The sequence below is a fragment of the Larus michahellis genome, chromosome 2 (genome assembly GCF_964199755.1).
Source record: "Larus michahellis chromosome 2, bLarMic1.1, whole genome shotgun sequence".
Taxonomy (NCBI): Eukaryota; Metazoa; Chordata; class Aves; order Charadriiformes; family Laridae; genus Larus; species Larus michahellis.
This window is the reverse complement of record NC_133897.1, coordinates 47,153,546-47,175,197: the sequence shown is the minus strand read 5'-3', so window position 1 is coordinate 47,175,197 and position 21,652 is coordinate 47,153,546. Positions and strand designations below refer to the sequence as shown.

At 44.7% G+C, this 21,652-nt stretch overlaps 1 protein-coding gene across 2 annotated transcripts in view; it reads left to right on the top strand.

The window, feature by feature from the left end:
* The first annotated feature begins 20,358 nt into the window (after nucleotides 1-20,358).
* Nucleotides 20,359-21,652, top strand: part of ZNRF2 (zinc and ring finger 2) — a 61,639-nt gene continuing 60,345 nt past the window's right edge. For both annotated transcript variants that reach the window (XR_012585536.1, XM_074575149.1), the window contains exon 1: nucleotides 20,359-21,363. Coding sequence is in view for 1 of the 2 variants with exons in the window: in XM_074575149.1 (XP_074431250.1) it covers nucleotides 20,883-21,363 (481 nt within the window). In the remaining variant the exon portion in view is untranslated. The remainder of the gene's footprint in view (nucleotides 21,364-21,652) is intronic.

Genomic DNA, 21,652 nt, shown 5'->3' with positions numbered 1-21,652 from the left:
GTCTTTGACTACCTGAAGCCTTCAGGAAACCATTGTTTTTTCTCTTTTCATCTCTAACCTCCTTTCACCTCTTTCCTTCTAGATTCAGCCATGTACTTGTTACTCTACCTTGTCTAGTTCATACTTCATCACACTAAGCAAGGAGCAGAATTTCAGCTCATTTCAATTGTTTGTTACCAAGAGGTAATCAAGCCTAAGGATTTCTATTATTTTTTGTTCCGTTCCTTCCAAGTGCTGAACCTTGTATTGTGTGAAATAGAAAAAAATCTCCATTTTGGGAAAAATAAGGATTGACTGGTCCTGTGCCCGATTCTATGTCATATTTAGGCCTATCAAATTATTCTAGTGTATATGCAGATCAGATCCAAATAGCCAGATATGGACATGCCATAAACATAAATCAAATAAATCTGTACAGCAGGAGAAATTTGTCCTATCCAGATATCCAGAGCTGACAAAATATGTCTGAGACCTCTACCAAAATGAAAGTATGATGCATAGCAAACAGCTTGGAGAAAGAGTAGCAATCAATATATTGAAGACAAGAAATGGAAAACAGGGCTGTAAATTTAAGCATCCCTAATGCCACAATACTTATGAAGCAAGATTGACAGACCTCTAGTGCTTTTATGGATACAGAAAAGTCATGCCTGAGATTTTCAAAATCCTCACTGAAGCTGCAGTTCTGTCAGCATCTAAGCTGACCTAGGTTGCTGTTACCTCTTGGCTACCTGCCCCTCTGCCCCATGACGCTGCTGGCTGGATTTTCCAGCTCTCCTTCACACCTGCAAAAACATACTTAATCCTGCAGTGAGTTGGTTTGGAGAGCTAAATTGGAAGAAAATGCTTCTTTTTCCCCCGCCCCCATGAAATGAGTTGGTAAATGGCTCATAGTATGATCAGACAAATATCAGTGAAGAGAAGTATGGAGAGCGCATCTAAGGAAAGGTAGAGGGCAACCCCACCTTAGATCATACTAAACTGCAGAGGAATTGCAGCTTTAAGCACACAGCTCCACTCCCAGTCATGCATATGTGTGTACGTGGATGCTTCAAAAGACCTACACGTTCACTTTACTGCAGTTGCATATGTTTACTTTGATATAGGATTCTTGAAACACTGGGTCCACTTGCTTCATGAGTTAACCACATGGAATCACCATACTCTTTGGCATTTAAACTTCCATTAAAGAACTAAAAATGCTCCTATCCACCATGGTTGTTCAGGAAAACTTCCTAGTAGGACCCAACTGTGCAGTGTTTCCTTTCTTGAGTCTGAAAATAGTCTGAAACAATACTGACGAGAGAGATAAACGCTGCCCAAACTGCTTGTTTCCATTCAGGCTTTGACTCAAAACTTTACTGACACCATTATAAATGTCAACATTTGATACATAATACATGAATACATTTTAGCACATGGAGAGGAACGGAAATGAAGCCAAGATGCAGTTGAGGCTGGGTTTGGAATTGCTGGAAGGAGGAGGATGAAGAACGGAGAGATGCCAAGAAGGAAGTAGAGCAGAAACAGAGAAAGGAGGATGGGAAGGAAGGGAAGAGAAGTCACTCCTACTGAGTTCTGCTGAATCAAGCACTAACAGAATGAAAGAATAATAAACAGTGCATTACCTTCTGCAGCAGAAGATGAGGCTTTGCCTTTGCTCATTCTATGAAGCTCCCTTTGAGGTGAGCAGGAGTTGTGCTGGGGACAGAAGGCAATATGCTCACCTATATTTGTACCGTAGCCCTCCTCCATACTCAGGCACAGAGTTTGTGCTCCAGCACAGGATGAACAGGATATCCCCTCAGTCAGAGACAGCTTAACGAAAACAGCCCATTAACCACTTATCTTAGACTAACAAGAATAACCCACTGCCTAAACCCAATAGAATCATAGAATTGTTAGGGTTGGAAGGGACCTTAAAGATCATCTAGTTCCAAGCCCCTGCCATGGGCAGGGACACCTCCCACTAGATCAGGTTGCTCAGAGCCCCGTCCAGCCTGGCCTTAAAAACTTCCAGGGATGGGGCTTCCACCACCTCTCTGGGCAACCTGTTCCAGTGTCTCACCACCCTCATGGTGAAGTACTTCTTCCTAATGTCCAGTCTGAATCATCCCATCTCTAGTTTTAATACATCCCCTCTAGTCCTACCATTACCCGTCATCCTGAAAAGTCCCTCACCAGCTTTCTTGTAGGCCCCCTTAAGACACCGGTAGGCCACTACAAGGTCTCCTTGGAGCCTTCTTTTCTCCAGACTATATCAATAGCTATATCAATGCTACAAATTGCACTAAACTTCTGAAAGGGTTTTGTCATAACTAAAAATTATGATCAGTCTAGATTAAAGAGATATGGGATGCTACCATTCATCACTGAGGCTGTAAAGAAATTTACACTTTTTTAAAAAGCTCATCACTATGCAGCAGAAACACATGCAGTACGGATGAACTGTCTGCAAAATAGTCCTTCCAAGCAGCGAATGATAACTGTATTTTTAGGGTCTAATAAAAAGATGCCAGAACACAAGGTAAGAAAAAATGTGCAAGCAAAAGGTAAATGTAAGATTTTGCACTCTGGGGACCAGGTTACCAAGAATTATTATCATTACCTATGTATTAAACAGGCACAGAATGAGATTTTCAGAAATCCCTTCACATTTTCTAAAGAGGAGCTTCTCTGAATCTTCTCCTTTCTTCCTCTTCCCATGTTGTTTATGTGCTGAATATTCACACTTCTGTTCTTAGAAACACAGTTGATTTGCCCCAAAGTCTCTGGATTTAAAAGATAAGGGTATTAATTCATGATGTTCAATATTCTCGTGCTTTTCTTTCTCAAAGTATAAAAGAACAACCACAATTCAATACTCAAAGAAAATTTCCCTAGGAAAACAAGGGATCTTTTCTATTGCAGATCCTTGGTAGCTCCATTTTCATAGAGCTGATCAGCTCGTCTGCTTTCAGTCTCAGAACTGCTTATCTAGCCTTCAGCAAGTGCTATGCATAAGCGTAAGTCTGACAAACTTGATTTATGTTAAGAAATAATTTTTCTGTTGTCATAGAAACCACTGCAAGACGATTGAGGCATGAGTAAAAAGTAACCAGAATAAGCAGGCTGCTGGTTTCACCAGTGAAATTCCCCTCCTTGTTGATGTCCCACCAGTAATTTCCTTGCCCTCTAGGGTGAAAAGGGTAAAAAGGTGGTATCTGGAAGGATGTCTGAGAGGAAAAATTTGCCTAGAGGGTGGCTTCAATGCCATAAGGCAGGCACATTTCCCAGTCCAGAAAGAGGGTGTGCAGCCAGCACAACTTCTCCTGCAAGGCCGCAGCGTGGGGAGCAAATTAAAAGTTTCTTTTGAATTGGGAGTAAAACCGGACTAGAAATACCCCAAGCCTGTTACAAAGACCTTGATGCCACAGTGGAATAATTTGCTTCTCTTCTGCCAGGGGTTTCCTTCCATAAGCAGGAATGAATCATATCCACATTTTAATGTTTGCATAGCTCTTGCCACTGCGCTATGCATAAACAATTTCTGCTTCAGTGAGAGGAAGTAACCTTACCTAGACAGTAACAAATATACAGGACTAAAAGAATCAATGAACACTGATCATCAAGACACATTCACGTAGAAGTCTCTTCATCCCCCCCAGCACTGCCTGCCCACGAGCTCCATGCCATAGTGTAGGCAATTACACCCTGCCCGATATAGATGATCATTCATTTTTATCATTTATTTTTATCATCTCATTTCTATGCAATGAGAGCACAGGAATGTATACTGTGTACTACAACACCTACACTCTACTCAATCTCCACCATCAGTCATTGACATTTTAGGGATGTTTATCCCCAAGATTTACAAGGGCAATGAACATTGCTAGTACTTGCCACTACAGCTGTCAGACTGACTTGACGTTCTTTCCCAAGGGAAATCTGTTTCTGCATCTGCTACTGTTGGTTCAGCTTACAACAGGCTTTCAGCTAAAGGGTTGTTGCTGTGGATCCATGGCCTCACAAAAAGGCAAAAGGACAAAAGGGTTACTGCAAAAAAAAAAGCCAAAAAACCTGTAATTTTTTTTTTGTGTAGCCTTGGAGTTCCTTTAAGCAATGAGTGGAAAAACCAGAGGAGTCTGGACTGGAATTCTCCTCTGCTGCAATTAGTACTGGAAACAGTCCAAAAAGTTGAGGACATGGATAGATTACAGTTTCTATTTGCTTCTAATGCTGATTAGTTGCAATATGTCAATAATTAGAAGATAGTTTAGTGAACAAATATTGCCTGGTTTTCTGCTGGTGCACTGTCCAGGCAGTTTTATTTCCCCCCTATTATTTATCATTTGAAAATATGTGCCAGACAATCTCTCCAAGTCCTTTCTGATCTGCAGCTTACTGATACTAATTTTGCAAGTGTAAGAAACAGAGGCAGGTCTGGCATTGCTTCTGATTCCTGGTAAGATGAAAGCAGCTTTTAGCACTGGGTGTGCTATGGATTGTGGAAAGCATATTCTGAACCAATATTTTCCAATATTCTTTGTAAAATGCATTCTTGTAGGCTTTCCATGCAACTCTCTCCTTATTAATAAAGAACAAAAAGCAGAATACAAGGGGCGGGAAGACAGCTGAAGTAAACTTGCCCAATGATTTAAGTGGGTATTAGTGGACATTTTTGACAGTGCTCATTGGATTCCAGTTACAAGAATCTGAATAGAAAGCTTGGTTACCTGCTTCTCTTCTCCAGATACACAAAGGTGCATGGAGGATGGAAAATGAAAACAGAACTTTATTATTGTCATGATTATTGTTACTAGATTATAAGAAAGTGCCTATCTGCCACTTCTTCCCTATGTGTACATGTACGTGTCTCTTTTTATGTTCACTGCCTGTCCACAGCTTGTCTTATACATGCATCTCATTATGTCTCATTATCACATTTCATTCCCATGCTCTTTATAGTGCAAAACAAGGTGTGTATTTGGTTATGAAAACGCTGGAGGGGGTGAGGGCGTTTTTGCATGGGAGATGCTGTATTACCATGTCAATCATTGCTCCTTCTCTTTCTTAGTCTTTGCAGATTAATCCTGGATGAGCCTCAACTGAGATGCTTCTCGCACTGGGGAAGCTGAGATTTAGATAGCAAATTCTCAGCCCAGGTCCACTGGCGTGTGATTCACACGCTGTTATCAAACTTGCACTGAGGGGCCAAAAGCTTTCCTCCCACCATGCTGAAAATCTGGTTTAGAGGTAAGCATAATTTATGGGTTGCTGGGGAAAGACTATCTCCCCCAGTTGAACTCTTTCAGTCTGGGCCTACATATAATTGCCTTTTTTTTCCCAGAAGAAGAGCTGTTGTCTATTAATCAGCCCAGCTACTGAAACAGGAGTAGGGGAGGGAGACCGCAGGCTGCTTCTCCAGCACTACAGGACCCACTGATGCTGGCTGTGCATGCCATTTCCACATGACATCCAGGCTCCTGCTGCAGTTTGTCCCCCCGGGAGCGTGAGTACTGAAGAACTTTCTGCTGTTGCAGCCTGCTGCTGAGATGCTTCTCGCTTTCTCCTTTGAGGTGGGCTGTGAGTTTTGACCTATGTTCAGAAAGAGATACCACTACACATTGGGACTTCAGAGGGACGAGAATCTCTCGGAGGAAGCCTTCTTTTCTTGGAGGCAGCAGGATGCACAGAGGGACTATAGTGGGAAAGACCTAGGTGCCTTCTCCACGAGAGAGGAGTAAGAATGGGTGGAAGCAGAACAACTGCAAAAGCAGCATGGCAGCATACCTGCTCAGAAACTGTAAACCAAAACCCATTCAACTGGAATAGCAATGGCTGCTGAGCCATGGTGATTGCTGTGACCTGAGGTGTTGGCATCATGTGTTCAACTGCATAACCTACACTCCCCAAAAGGCAGTGATCCCTGAAAACAAGCGCTTACGTCACCTACATGCTCAGATAGCCCTGCCTTGACTGCTGCGTCTTGGGGCAATTGCAGATCCAGCACATTCATCAGGCTCTGTTAGGGAGAAGTGGAACAGGAGAATGGCTGCAGCATTAGGAGAAGACTGGCAGCAACAGGCAAGTTTGTGGGAGAGACGGGGTGTTGCCTTTGCTGGGATATGAATATAAACCGTGCTGCTGTAAAATCAAACGGTTCCCCTTGTTTGTTTCCCTTTTTTTTTTTTTTAAATAATCAGTGACTTAAAGACAGAAAGAGATAATAGTATGCCCTCCTTTATATTCTAGAGCATCACCCTTCTCCCTGCTGTTTGGCACCTCGCCCATTTCCAAGCAGGCACTTTCAGATGCAGATTTCTCCCTCAATAGGTATGGCAGGGCTCTTTGTCCTCATCTTTCCCTACCTTCATTAGCGGCTCTGCTGATGGGGGCCTTGCTTAGATATCAGAGGGAACAGGGCTGGGTAAGAAGCAGCACAGAAAAGGCCCCCTGAATGCTGATTCATTACCATAAAAATGGAGGAACACCCCAGCTATGGAGAGGGCGGTATCTTTATAAAGCATGCGTAAAATACCATACAAAATAATGATTACACAGCGCTTAGGCATCAGTTAAAATTCATCCTGGACAGGCTGGATAACACATATCCATATACGCTAAATTGGATTTGCTTAGGATCTGCAAATGGTTTATAGATGTCTCCCGAGATAGGGGCATTGCCTGGGCTGTGGTGGATGTATCTGGGCAGTAAGGTATCAGCAAGCCGTGACAAGAAGACAGATTAGGACAGGCAAGTCGAGATGATCCCCCATTTGTCTGTGTCCGTGTGGCTCAAAGGTCAGCTGTCTCTGAGGATTCACTTGGGGTCCTAGACAGATGCTATGCCCAAATCTCTGGTGTGTCCACAAATATGGACCAGCTCACATCAGCATTTCCTTTGTACTGCACTAGGTTGGGTTATAACCCTAAATCCTTGTGCTGTCGACAGTCACACTGGCAAACTGCGGGGTACATTTTACAAGGAAAAACATTTTGATAGCTCTAGTTCTAGTTATGGCCCGTGCTCCATGGGAAGCAAATGACAGAGCAGCTTGGGTTAGTATAATGCTGAGGGTTGTGGGATATACACAGTAGCTCCGAAACCAAACACAAATGACAATCAAAGTGCTTGTACAATTCCTCCACCTCTGTTTGCTCATACTCCTCTTTCATAGGAAGGGGGACTAGGATGGAGGTGGGTGATGGCCTGAGTGCAGCCCTGCAATACAGCCGCGTGTGCTCTGGCTGGCTCTGCTGCTTGCTTGAATTAAATCTACAGCACAGACAGATCCTGAGGGGCTAAACCTGAACCATTTGGCACACAAAAACTTGGTTCATCTATTCCAATTTCTTTCTTGCCACTGTGGAAAAGTTTTCTGGAAGCATTCTATTATGTCTACCTACACAAATAGCCATAAACATGCTGGATTCGCAACCATATAATTACAGCTTCCAAAATAATGTATTGTAGCCCTCTAAAGACCTGAACAGGTAGGTAACAAATACTTTGATGACAAGTACTCTGGAAGGACTTCAAAAGGACTGTCTGCTGTGGAGAAAACGAGGAACTAATCACCCTTTCTAGATCCTCTTTTATTTGTGGAAAACAAAACAAAACAAAACAAAACAAAAAAACACCCAAAACTCCACGCTTCTTTGAAAATCACCATAAGGCAATATTGTCTATAGAAATCTGCTTTCTGTCCTTTCAGGTTCTCACTTTTCAGACATATCGGCTTGCTGGTATGTAAAATAGATGTAAGCCTCCCAGTAACAACTATGCGTTCAGACCTTTATTAACCAGTAGGACTGGGAGATTGGCATATCCCGGATCTGGAAGAGGAGGATAGGGAAAAGATCTTAGGAGGTCTGTGAGAATCAAAATTTGGAATATGATTCAGAATTTCTTGCAAATGTTGACCAATTGACCTGCCCATTGCACATGTGCCAGGCTGCAGCCTCATTAAGAGATTCCAGATTAATCATACGCCTCTTAGAAAGGCGTCTTAGCGAGCTTTTTCTGCAAAGACTATTGACGTGATTCCAGTTATGTTGGACTCTGGAAAATACAATGGCAGGATTTTTAGCATGTGCGTTATAGAAAGAGGTGAAGAGGTATGTCAGCCTAGTTTAACCACAATTTCAGCACCAGTCTAGCTAAATCTGTTTCTAAATCAATCTAGTTCTGCTACTTCTGTGACCAAACCACACACAGAAAGGCCTTAAGAACTGAAATGACAAAACCCCAAGGAACAGCAGTTTATAATGAAAAAAACAGAGCTGATAATTAAACTTCTACCAATGGTCCAAGCTGGCAGTCAGCTCCATTAACAAACAGTAATAGAGAGAGACAGTCCAAATTCTTCCCTGTCTGCCCGTGGGACTGATCAGCCTTGACAATGTTTCACCCTACCTCTCTAAAATGGGGTGAAAGGCTCTATTCAGGGAAAAGGCAAAGCTGGTTCCATCTGGCATACTCCTCCTTTCTCATGAGTTTCTCCCTGCTGATTTTTAAGGAGCTGTTTTATATAAACCCCTCCACCCCATTTGCCTCTGGATTCCTAGCTCATTCCTGTCTCATTACTTCAGTTTTGATGCCTGCAAGACATTTTAATAAGAATTAATTTCCTACCTGAGAAAGCCCTAATATGCACCGCACAGTGATGTTAACGAAAAACAATGGGTGTTGTAACATCTGATTCCTGGGGGGCTGTGATTAATTGTGACAGCAGCATTAACAGTAAACACATTTATTTTATGTCAGCTGCTGATTGACTAAATATTAATCTATTATATTCCAGCACAGGTCATATCTATAAATCCCCAGGTGAATTAAGAAGTGGCTTCTCCAGCCGCAACAATCTCTACATGATAGACTATTCCCAAGACCCATTTTTAAAGCTAAATCCTGCTCTATGTGAACTTACAGGGGTTTTTTGCAGAAATGTTTATTGCATGTTCTGTGCTTCATGGCTCTGCTGAGCAGGCTAGCATTAGTGGCAATTTTTTTTTTGTGATTGGCATTTGCATAACTTGAATACCATGACTTCTATAGGAGTTCTGGGCTTCCAAAGCTCTTATTATCACAGGGGTCTAGTAAAATATATTGACCTTCTGTGCTTATTAAGGGCCTTTTACTTACTGTTGGAGCTTCTTGTGATTTGTAATGTGTTTTATCCTGACAAAATGATAAAGAGGTAGAGAGTAGAAAGGGAGGAACTGAATCAACAAGAGACAAAGTGACTTATAAGTTGCCCAAATAATCAAGCCAGATAGCTGAAAAATAAGGACAAGTTTCCTTGTGACCTACACTGCTGCTCTCCAAGCATTGCACCCTCTTTCCAGTTTCTGCCACTGGGAAAGAATTCTTCATGTGAATAATTTTGGATTTAACAACAGGTTTTTAATTGGTTTTAGCATCCTTATTCAGTTTTCCTTTTTTCTCTTCCCTTTGTAAAATGCCCTTCAAAAAAAATGGAAGCGCACTAAGATTTCTTCTTCGGCCTCCACTGCAAATAGGGACCTAAATCAAAGGCCTGGTTTGAGTGCTATCAGTAGAGGGACATCAGACCAGGTAAGCTACAGCTGATGCAAACTGCATTGTAATTTTTTTGGACAGAGCAAACTATCAATGAATAATCAAATACGATTTTAATTGAAGTATGAAGACTGAAATTATTCTGGAATGCACCATTTTAAGATAAAGGCAAGGAGAAATACTCAAAATATAAGGAGGGAGCTGCAAAAAAAAAAAAGGGTCTTTAGTTTCTTCAGATCGAGGTTTTATGTATTTGTGAATTTTGTAAAGTAGTATTTTCCCCCTCTATTGCTGTCTAAAACACTGCACTCCATAACTGTTGTCATGCATTTACATTTTTCTTTGTCACAGAGGACAGCCAGCTTGAATTAGAAGCTCTTCATAGCCAAATTCTGAAGTATCAGGATATTAGCTCAGAGGCAGCAATGGATTAAAGCCGGGCTGCTCCATGCCTTCTCACAGCCTCGCAGGGGAGGGGGTTGAACTGACACTGCTTCTGACTGACAATCCTTTTTGCTTTACTCTAAGACGTCAAGCTGTCCGTATCCCTCTGTCAGCTCCAGGCAAGGATGCCAGCCTCTGAGATAAGGGCAGCGTCATCAGGCAAGGTTGGTAGTTGTGTCAGCCACCCCAGCTTGTTCTGCTGCTGCATGGGTCTGTACATTGCCAAAACGCTGTCATTCCTGTCTCATGGGCAGCGATTGTTTGCAAAATCAGTCTGCTGCTTTACAAAAGTTACTCCTTCGCCCCAGCTTGGGGATTTGTCCAAGTCCTGAGCCACTGAGTCTCTAAAAGGCTCCACAGAGGCTCTCTGACTTGGATTGTGATCCCGCAGCCCTCCCTGACAAGTAGCCCTGACCCATGCTGTTTGCATGAACAGGAGCTTTGCCCTCGCTGAACCACACTTCCAAACACAAGGTGAAGGATCAGGTAGGAAATTTAATATTAAATGCAGAACACTAAATTATTACCATTCAGCCTAACTCACTACTCCCCAAAATATATCTAAAATTTCATTAAAATAGATTGTGTTCTGCACAAAGCATGTCAGTGCTGTTAGTTGGGATTACATTTGTTATTGCCTAGTATTGCACTGAAAAAAAATGTTGCTTTTAATACACTCTGCTATGTTCCTAAAGGCTTAGGAATATACTGAATATACCGGATGTTCAATCACTGCATCAAATACGCTCTGCAAACTAGTCACCGTTAAAATGTTAGTGCCACCTTCTTGTATAATTTGCTATCACCAGATTGCATGTCCTTTGGGTCCTCTTAAAAGCTGAAAAGGAAAGCATGGACAAGAACATGATATGATGACACCAATGTTGAAATGTTTTAACTCAATGTTATTACTATACATATGGATTTTTTTTTCATGTTTTTAAATTTCATCAGGGAATTTTCCTAAATTCTTGCATCCTTTCCTTGGTATTTCTATGAGTCTTTCATTTTCTTTCCTTTTTCCTTTCCTCTTTTTCCCCTTCCTCTCCTTTTCCTCTTTCCTTTTTCCCTTCTTTTCCTTCTCCTTTTCTTTTTCCTCATTTTTCTATTCTACTCTAGTCTATTCTACATTTTGGATTTTTACTGTTCTATTACTTTTTATTTCATGAAAATTCTAGACATGTGATACAGTTTTGCATGCTTTTGCTCCTAATAATAATTATAGGCCAAATTTTGCACCCTATAAATTTCGGTGCATAAATTTGGTGCAATTCCACTGATATTAATGGAATTTAAACTGACATCAGACTCTAACCCTACATTTTAATGCTTGATTTGCATGGTCTCAGCTGTGAGACAATTTGTCTTAAGCCCCCATTAAATCAGAAAACGAGTGTTTCTGACTGAGCATGCCAATCATTCTAGCTTATCTAGTGGGAGATGCCACATGCTTTCTCCTGCTCTAGCCTTATTTTTTGACAGCTACTTATGCTACTCATTGTCTAATTGGGGCTGCCAATCCTCCCTGTACGTCCCAATCTGTCCAGCCCAGACACAAGAGTTTGAAACGTTTTTAAAATCTGCATACGGTTGTTGATTACAAGAGGTGGGGGAGAAAAAACTACAGCCAGCCTAGATGTGACAACATGCTTACTTCTATATGATTATTGTTCAGAAAAACTAAGAATTGCAAATATTAAAAAAAGAAATTACATTTGAGTACTTGGGCTTTCAGATTATAAGGGGAGGAAGGGTACTATGGACAGGACGAAAGCCACGTTTCCTTCCGAGGCTTTCACACAGGCAGTAAGGGCTAAATCCTGCCATTTTTTGCTTGCTGTGCTATGAAAGAGGCGGAGGTAAGACCTCTTCCCAAGTAGTACCAAATGGTAGAAGACTGAGCTTGCCAACATGCTCCGAGGCACAGTGTAGGGTTTCTGGAGGAAGAGGATGTCCTCACACGTAGCGATGGCTGGTAGGTTAGGACCTGCTTTGCCTCCATGCAGAGAAACAAGAAGTCCCCCGTGCTGGGTCCCGGTGTGAAATCCTGCTTCCAACATCAGGATTCCCTCCATGGAGGAGACATCTGCCAACCCCTGCTTAACCTTACGCTTGCGACTTGCCAAACAGCACGCCAGCATTTGGACTACAGTTTCTCAGTGGGGCTGGCAGAGCTTTGACATCTGCCGGGACGTGATCCAAAGCTCGTGGGATTCAATGGGGAAAAAAAAAAGTCCATTGATCTCGGTGGCTTTGGATCTGTCCTTTTGCTCATCTCCTTTGATGATTTATATATAACACTGACATGCATATCTTACTTCTGAAGCACACAGAGCACATGGTTTTAATCTCACCATTTCCCTGGTGACAGGGAAGGAAGTGTGCTGGCAGCTAAAACACGAAAAAACACTCATTATTCTGTACATTATTATTACTTTTTACTTCCCCACGGAAGGTAGAAATTACAATGAAAAATCACAAATGTTTTGTTTTACAGTCTTCGCCTGTCCTTAAAGGCACAGTAAAATATTACAAAGTGCAAATTTTTGCATGTGTGGAAAAAGGATAAGAATGTTTCGTATCAAAATGGGAGGTAAGAGAACATTAACAACTAAAAGCCACTGCTAAACAAATGAACCCTTTCCCTAGGAAAAGCTTAGAAGGGGAATCTTTCCAATTTACTAGGGAATTGTCTTCTTAGATTGGAAGGTGAGAACATTTCATCCTTGTGAAGTCTTCGTTTGTAAAATCAAGATTACTGGCCCATTGGCAGCAGTGCTCTACTAGTTAGGCTGCTCTGGACCAAGTCCTACAGTAAGGGTGGCCACAAACCAAACCTAAAATAAGTCACAACTCAAGATTCCTCGTGTCCTGAAGAGCAGTTTTCAGGGGCAGCCATTTCAGGGGCAGCCAGGAGCTGCTATGCTGAGTGTCTAGCTGTCAGACCCAGTACTCCATGCAGTTCTCCAAGGGGTGCCCCCACAGCACCCAAGTTCACGGAGCCAGAGCACCTCCTGCTCATCAGAGAGATCCACAAACTGCCAGTCGCTTTCATGAAGCAGGAGGGATGCTTTGCTCTATCTTTAGACTTCTCGTTCCAGTCCAACACCTTTTTCTTTCTTTGTTTTCTCACTGGCTAGTGCAATTTTTTCAGCACTAGATGTCAGTGTGGACTTGTGATACCAGATTGGTCTGTATTTTTCCTTCAGCAAGAGAGGAAGAATTGCCATCTAGAATGAATCCAACTCTCTCCAGCCTCATGACGTGCTTCCTACAAAACAGGTCTTTACTGTTTGAACTCCATGCGCAAAGTGCAGAACTGCATTCTGTCCCCGATTGTGATTAATATGGCTGTAAAAGGGCCCTATCCATTTTGTTAACATATTGCATCTGAGTTAAACAGGAGCTACCCTGACTCCAGAGGAAAAGCTTTGGTTAGAAAATAATAGAGAAAAAGAAATGGGTCTGAATAATCTTGATAAATTGTGATCCTGCTAAGGTAGCATTGCACAGGTGCTTCCCAGGGATAGTTAACCCTGTATCTAACAGTACTCATCTCAACAAGAACCTACTAACAAGACTAAGTCTTTGCATTCCTACTGTCTAGAAAGACATTGCATCATCTAGAAATGTTTTGCTACAGCAGACTGTTACAAGGACTGTTCTAACTTGAACGTGATTTATTATTAGCCTGGCATTTTCTGAATACTGAACTGAAACCAGCTTGGGGCAGAGCAACCAGCCAGGAAGTGTATGCTGGCTTTCTGAAGTGGTAAAATGACTGGTTTCTATCTCTCTCTGGAAAACATTTTGTTTTCTTTAAGAAACTTAAGTCCCCCAGTCCAAATAGCGAGTGGTCCCTGGGCTGTTATGGGGGCGCTGAGGAAGACGCATGAAGCACCCTGAATCCCCTCATTTTGCAAGCAGCCATCTAGAACAAGACACTGCTCCTGCTGCTCCTGGAGAAGAACAAACTGGGGAAGGGCAGAGCGGGGAGATGAGGAAGCAGGTTCACAATTCTGATTTCTCATCTTTTACTTTCACGGGTTCCGGCTTCTGTCAAGTGGATCTGAGCCAACACAACAGATGGAGCCTTTTACACCACCCTTGTGCTTGGTTTACACCAGGCGTGATGCACAGAAGCCAAGGCAGAAAACGCTTCTGTCAGAGAATGCGAAGCGGAGCTCTCTGACATTCCTCCCGACTTGGTATAGTTGTGGCTGCGATCTAGGCCTTCAGAAAAATCCAGTTACGTGCTTTTGTATTCTTCACTATGCATTAGTTAATAAAATATTACTCTGATACATACACTAGTATGCCTTGCTTTTATTATACTTTAAGGTTGTTACTGTCCCTTTGACTTCTGTTGTACAAAGTCACTGCAACACATGTGTGACTGCCCAAGCAGCTGTGCTTAAAAGCCCTATGAGTAACTTCCTAGTGTGTTGTTCTTTCTCATTGTTGGGCTTATCAGCAGCAGACTGTAGGTAGTAGGCTATAGAATATTAAAAGAACAGTGCCTAAAACTACCAATTGAAAATATTAGCAAATACTGTGGAAAAATAGGGACAAAGATATTTTTTCTCCTTGATTCTGAGAAGTTAAGGTAATATTTGGCAGATAATGCAGAATCTGAGAGAATACAAATTGTACTTGGCAAATCTAGTGTCACATGGCTCTACCACCTGCTATCATTCCTACATATTTCACTTTGTTATTGTTTCTGTAATACTGTTTTCCATTTACTCACCTCTTTCTATAGCTGTCTAGCATTCAAGCAATTAGTATTGCTAATGAAAGATGTACGCTGTGAAAGAGCTTGTCTGCAATCAGCTTCTGAAGACTGATTTACCTGTGTAATAGTCACTGTGTCAAGACTTGAAGTGCCTTCTTTATTAACTATCACGAATTCAGATAAGGCTCTCTGTAAAGCCAGCTGCCTCTCTAGGTGCAGAAGGGTTTCGTGGTCTCGCACTCTACATTGCAAGGCAAAACAGTGTAATTCAGGAATATACCTTGAAAGAAAGACTATCATGCTTTCCCTCTGCAGAAGTGAAGGGAGAGGAGGTGATCAACAGTCCTCCCCCAACTCCTGAATCTACATTCAGCTGGCATTGCTGGGTGCTGATACACAAGATCTGAAAACAAGAAAGAGTAAACATACTTCCCATCTGTTAGTTTGTCCTCCACCTCCTCTTCTTAGAAATCACAGAAACACAGAAAAATTAGCTGGATGGGACCTTTATGTGTCAACTCATCTACCCCTGGACTCCCATACCCACAGATCTCTGTACCATGCCTTGCCCAGATAAACACGTGTTGATGTCACTTCTCTATTATGAATTGGTGCAAATGCCTTTAGTGTAGATATGGGCATAGTCTAGGATCCTATTTGTCCTTTATTATTCCTTGAGCATATAATAAAAATGGTCTGTGCAGGAGCTTCTGAAGATAGCTTTTGGGGGGGCTACAGATGAGTGAAAGGTCAGGAAGCTATGCAATGCGATAAATCATGCAAAGCTGATAACAAAAAAAACCACCAACAAGTAAAACTAATACAGTTTATAAGAGAATCAATAATAACACTGACCTGATTACGCACTAAAACGGCAAATTCACATAAATGGCATTTGGGATTGCATCTGGTTACCTATTAAGGTACTCAGTGGCTACAATAATACAACTGTGAACGTAGAACAGATTAGAAATTATTGTGGTGAATGCTCTTTCCTATTAAAATTGTTAGGCTGAAGTATATTTCTTATAGTATTACTTTATAGCATGTGGTAATGGAGCGCACAGCACAAAATGTCATTTCTTCAAGTAAGTTATTTCCAAGTATTTCTTCCTGTACAAAATGGTCAATCAATAAATCCAGTCAAAATGTCAGTTTATTTTTAAGACTGTATTATCTTTTCTGTGAACATCAGTTTTTCTCTACGGGTAACTCCAGTGTACAAAACACAGCCAACTGTTTATAATGTGACAGAAACTTCAGAAAAGTATAAACTTAAAACAAAAGATAGGTTTTAAACAGAATTTTTATAAAGCAAGGATAAACTTGTTTATCCCTATAAGCATCACCACACATTTCCAGAATAATTTTAGGACCCAAACCTCGAGCTTCCTGAGCTGCTCGGTTTTTTTATTCCATGAAGACTGATCACAGCATGTTGCAGGACTGTTTTCCATGCATCAGTGTAAGCATATGCATAAATCTTCATAGGATTAAAGTCAATATGTTCAGAGAGTTATTCAATGCAAAATAATAATAATAATAATAAAAACAACTAAGATACTGGATAATAGGGTCTCCTACATCTCTCAAAATATCAGTTACCAGCTGGAGATCCACTGATACCAAAATATATCTAAAAAGACGCCTACACTAGGTTTATGTATAATTCGCAGTCATACTGTCAGGGATAATATGGGACCTATTTTCCCTAGGTTACTCTAGCTGACGATGTAAGGCACGTGTATTTTACACATCTCATTTTAGAGGGATAAACCATTTCTGTTTTGTGTTCTCCATGAGCAGCTGAACACTTCAGAAGCCTCTATTTTCAGTATCTGTGAAGAAGCGGTGTGCAGTGCTATTTATTTTAAACAGCTGAAATATACAGTAATGTAAAAACTGCACTGATCTCTTTCGACCAAAGTGTGCTCCTCTAGTTTGGTATCCAATCAGAAAATCTAGTTGCCCAAACCCTATTAGGAGCCCCACAAATTTATTATAAAATTAAGCTGTACGTTATGAGTGTGTGCCATTGATTTTTAAACCTTTCTCCCTTAGAAATGAGTACCTGATCAGTTCTGAACAGAATGTAAACCTCTGGCTGGCTTTATTAGTTCAGGGTCAGATGCTTTTGGGTCAGAAATGAAACCTCGCTTGAAACCTTGTTTCAGAATCCCTGCAAAAGCCGCCAAAGAAGGGGGCGGGAGGGGAGAAGGAGGATGATCTGGCTGCATAGCCCACTGTTGAGCAAAATTCAGACCCCTGTTCCATTTATCAGCACAGATTTTCCAAAATGTGCAATATTATGAATTTATAGCTAATTTTGTATGCCTATGGCACACCTGCCACCTGGTATTTTCAAGGAAACTGGTCAAGAAACAAGTTCATTATTTTTACTTGCTGATAGACAAGGTAGTGTAACCAGAACTGAAGCGGAGGTATGCAGCTTATAACAAAGAACAGTAAGTGTATTTGCCTGTCTAGACCAGTTTTTTTCCACTACCCTGGACAAAGAACAAGAAGGTTAGTTCCTATTTTATGCTTATTTAATTATGAATAAGATTCCCTAGATAAGTTTCTACAGGAATAATAACCGCATTCAGCCATACAGGCCTATAGAAGTAAATTTTTATATAACTATCTGCTTTCCAACAAGTTCTTGAGATTTGTGGAAATATGGTCAGCAGCAAGATGTTCTCCTTTCTCTGTGCACCTCTTGTCACTGGTTATTTTCCATGCTGGGTAGGAAATTGAAATTTTTATGCAAACTACTTCTGGAGTATATTAATGAACAAATGGGTGGAGGTTACAGTGCCAGGTACTTGCCTCTACAAGATTTAACGGCTAATAGACAGTCATTTGTCAGACAAAATGTTAGCTTGGAAACCTAACTGTACTGTTGGCTCTATAAAGCAAATTTCCATATGTAGAAAAATTTCTATTCAACCATTTTTAAGAGGGACCGGAAAGATGAAGGGGAGAAAGCTGGCTCAGAAGCATGTTACATTGCTTTTCTGAAGATGTAGGTGTTCTTTGAGGTATGTGTCCTGCTTAGCCTCATGCTTGATAGTGAGAGACCTGCAAATATATTCTCTGGATGCAAAACAAAAACTGAAGCCCCAAAAAAAGAAAATCACATTGCACTGGGAACAGCCATGCTCTCTGAGAAGGGAACACAGACTGCCCTGTTGTTGTGACTTCTGTGAAATATTCTATGAAATGTAATTTTCTGACTGTAAGACTGAGTAACTGTTTGGATGTCTTGAGGGCTTTTTTTTTTTCCCCATAGACTTTATCATTTAATCCTAAACTGAATAAAAGCTTATTCACAGTCAAATATAGTCTGTATTTAATACCTGCTCAACTCTTAGATCCACTGTAAAAAAAATACAGAAAGTACTGTGGTACTGTGTAGCAATGTACTAATTTCAAAATGCTGTTTATTCCAGCAGCTGACCAGCTCCACTAGCACTGAGTAGTGGAAATTTTAAAAAATCCATAAAACTCTGAGCATGCTGTCCTCTAGACCTTCTCCGATAGGGCTGAACATGCCACAGGCATTCTGTGAGCAGCAGAAATTATGAGTCATGTCTGCAACATCCTTTGCCCATGCAGATTCTTGGAGTCTAGCAAGATAGGAATTCCTACAGTAGCTTTCCCTTCTGTGGGAACATTAACAGGATCTCTATCTTCTACACAACTGCATATTTTCTATACTATTAGTGTCTGAGAGAGATTTGGCTGAAGCAGGCCAAGGGTTTCAAAAGTAACCAGTGGTAGAGCAGACAGTGTATTCACACTGATTTTCTTTCTGTAGGAAACTGAACCAGAAAGTGCTTGTGCTTGATCTACCTTGGGGTATCTACCACCGCTACCAGAGACCGCAGCTTATCATTCACAAGTGGGGATGGCATAGCTTGGGACGGCAGATTATCGACCCCAGCTGTCTGCCCGGCACCCAGCAGACAAAAGACCAAGCTGTTCATGAGACAGCTGTGGAATCACTGCCTCTTACTGAAACCGGCAACATTTTACAGCAGCATCCTCTAAACGGGGTTCAGATTATTCACAGAGTAGCTCAGCTACCCAGGAAAGCGGTGTTGGAACAAAGATTTAGGGCTGGTAACCTCTGACATCTCTGTGAGCTGCTCTGATGCCAGAAAGCAACTGCATGCAGTTGTAATGTAGATGGTGAAAGAAGGGGGAAAGGGAGGCCTTTGCACCTATTCCCATCTGAGGATGAGTACTAAATTATTACGTGTTACGTTTGTACGTTACTTATATATAATACATGTAATAACATACATGTAATATGTATAGAACAAATGTTACATAATACTTTGTATATTAATTAAGGTTTTGATCTGTTTTATCATATTAACTGTATTGCTTGGCTACTATGCAATTATGACACAGGCACATAGTCGAGATCTTTACCTAGACTGCATGACGGAAAGTCCCAAGATGGTGTAATAGCACTGCTTCATGGTGACATATCTTATCTTAGAGTAGATGATAATTCATAAAAACAAACAGTTTACCTTGGATGCCTGACTGTGGGAATCATGTTCATACAAATCCAATGTCTATGACATTCAATATCACATACTTTTACAGAACAAAATAATTGTGTCTCTGGTTGTTGTCATGAGCAAACCGAGCCTGTCATCTACATTGGTATAATTCGCAGGGAAAAAATTTTTGACTGTTGAGAGAAAAACTTCCGTTATTATTGATGAGAGCTTTACACAAGGATTGACTGAGAGATCGAGGTCCACAGGATTTTCCTATACCGCCTGTGAACCAAAGAGATAAGAGATTTTCATCCTTCTTGCACAGCTTCTCCCCCGCATATACCACCAGAACCGAGGCTCACGGCAAACCGACGGGGTTGGAAGTCCCCTATCCGGGAAAAGCTCCCGGCTGGGGGATGAGCGGCCCTTACGCCAACCACCCCGCCAAACCCAGGCAGGGGGACCGGCGGGCCGGGCCCATCGCCCCTCAGCCGGTGCGCGGCCCAGCCGAGCAGCGCGCCCGCGGGCACCCGGGCGCTTTGCTGAAGCTGTGACGGCAAACTGAGCAGCGGCGCGGCAGCGGGGCACCGGTTCCCCGGGCGGGCGGGCGGGGGGCACCACCCCGCTCCGCCGCAGCCGCTCCTCTCCTTCACCCGGCGGGACCCCGCGCTGAAGGGAGGGGGGGCGGCGGCCGCCGCCGGCGCCGCCCGACCAGGGCTCGCGGGCACCGCCAACGGCCGCCCCTAACGGCCGCCGCGCGCGCCCGGCCCGCAGCCACCACAGCTCGCCTGCTGCCGGCAGCAGTTGGGCTTTTAACTCCTTCCTGGCCGGGGCGGCCGCTCCGGCGCCCCGCCTGGCTTCCCCCTTCCATGCGAGCAGGCAGCCGCCTCCCCCCTTCGCATTCCTCCCCCCCCTACCCCCCGGCAGGTTCTCGCCTCAGCCCCGCGCTCCCAGCGGCCCCGCCTCGGGGACTCTCCCTCCCGCGGGGACCGAAGGCTGGTAGCCCCGCGGGCGGCCTCGCCCTCCTGGCGCTGCCCCGCACCTTGCGTGAGGAGAAGGGGCAGAAGGCGGGGCGGAGCGGAGTGGCGGGGGGGAAGGAGAGGCGGCGGCCCCCGCCGCCCGTAACCGCTCCCCATCCCGCCCGCTGGTGCCGCCCCCAGTATGGCGACACGGTAGAGGAGCGGCTGCGCTGGGGTGACCGCCCCCTCCCGCCTCCCTCGGCACAGGCACGGTGCGCCGCGGGCGAGCGAGCGGCCTCGGCGGCGCTGCTGCCGCCGTTGCCCCCCACAGGGCTCAGCGGAGGAGGAGGATGGCGGCAGCGGTCACGGCGGCGGCGAGCACAGCAGCAGCAGTGGCGGGGCCGAGCGGCCGCCCGGCGGGAGCCAGCACCGTCCCGAGCAGCTCATGGTGGCGCCCCAGACCCGCCAGCAACGGCCGCGCCGGGGCCGCCAGCTGAGCCGGATCCCGGCGGGCGGCTCTCCCCTCTCGACACCGACCCACCGAGCGACCCGTTCCCCTCCCCCGGCGCACCCTCTTCCCCCTCCCCGGCGCGACCCGCGCCTCGGATCGCCCCCGCCGGGGCCGGACTCCCGCCGTCCCCAGGCGCCGCGGGGAAGGCGGCGGCGAAGGGCACCGGGCAGCGCCAGGCGGCGGCGGGACCATGGGCGCGAAGCAGAGCAGCCCCACCGCCGCCAACGGCCGCACCCGGGCGTACTCGGGCGGGGATTTACCTTCCTCCAGCAGCAGCAGCAGCGGCGGCGCTAACGGGACCGGCGGGCGCTCGGCCGGCGCTGGCGGGCGGTACGCGCACCTGGCGGCGGCGCCTCATGCCGCTCCCGGCGGCGCGACGGCGGCAGGAGGAGCGGCGGCGGCGGCGGCCACAGCGGGGGGTGCCGCGGGGTCGGCACCCCGGAGCAGGTCCTTAGGGGGGGCCACGGCCTCCGGGGCCCGGGCCGCGCAGTCCGCCTTCAACATCCCCCACAGCAGCGGTCCCTACGGCTCGCAGGACTCGGTCAACAGCACCCCGGAGGAGGGCGGCCGGGAGCGGCCCGCGGGGGGTGGCGGCGGCAGCGGCTCCTCCGGCGGGCCCCGGCTAGTGATCGGCTCGCTGCCCGCTCACCTCTCGCCGCACCTGTTCGGAGGTAAGGGCCAGCGCGGCGGGAGGGTTTAGCCGCCTCTCCCGCTGCTGCGGAGCTGGAGGTCTGGGTGAGGTGGGGGGGGGTTCCTTTCCCGGCCCGGAGGTGGGACGGGTAATGAATCATCACTTTGAGGAGAACGGCGGCTCTTCCAGGCTTGCGCCCGCCGGAGGGGGACACGGTTTAGGAGGAGGGGGTGGGGGGGTGTCAGGCCAACCGTCTCCTATTGTTTGTAACGAGAGCTGTGAAAGGGGGAGGTTAAAAATGAAACGAACCCCGCGGCAGTGCGGTCGGG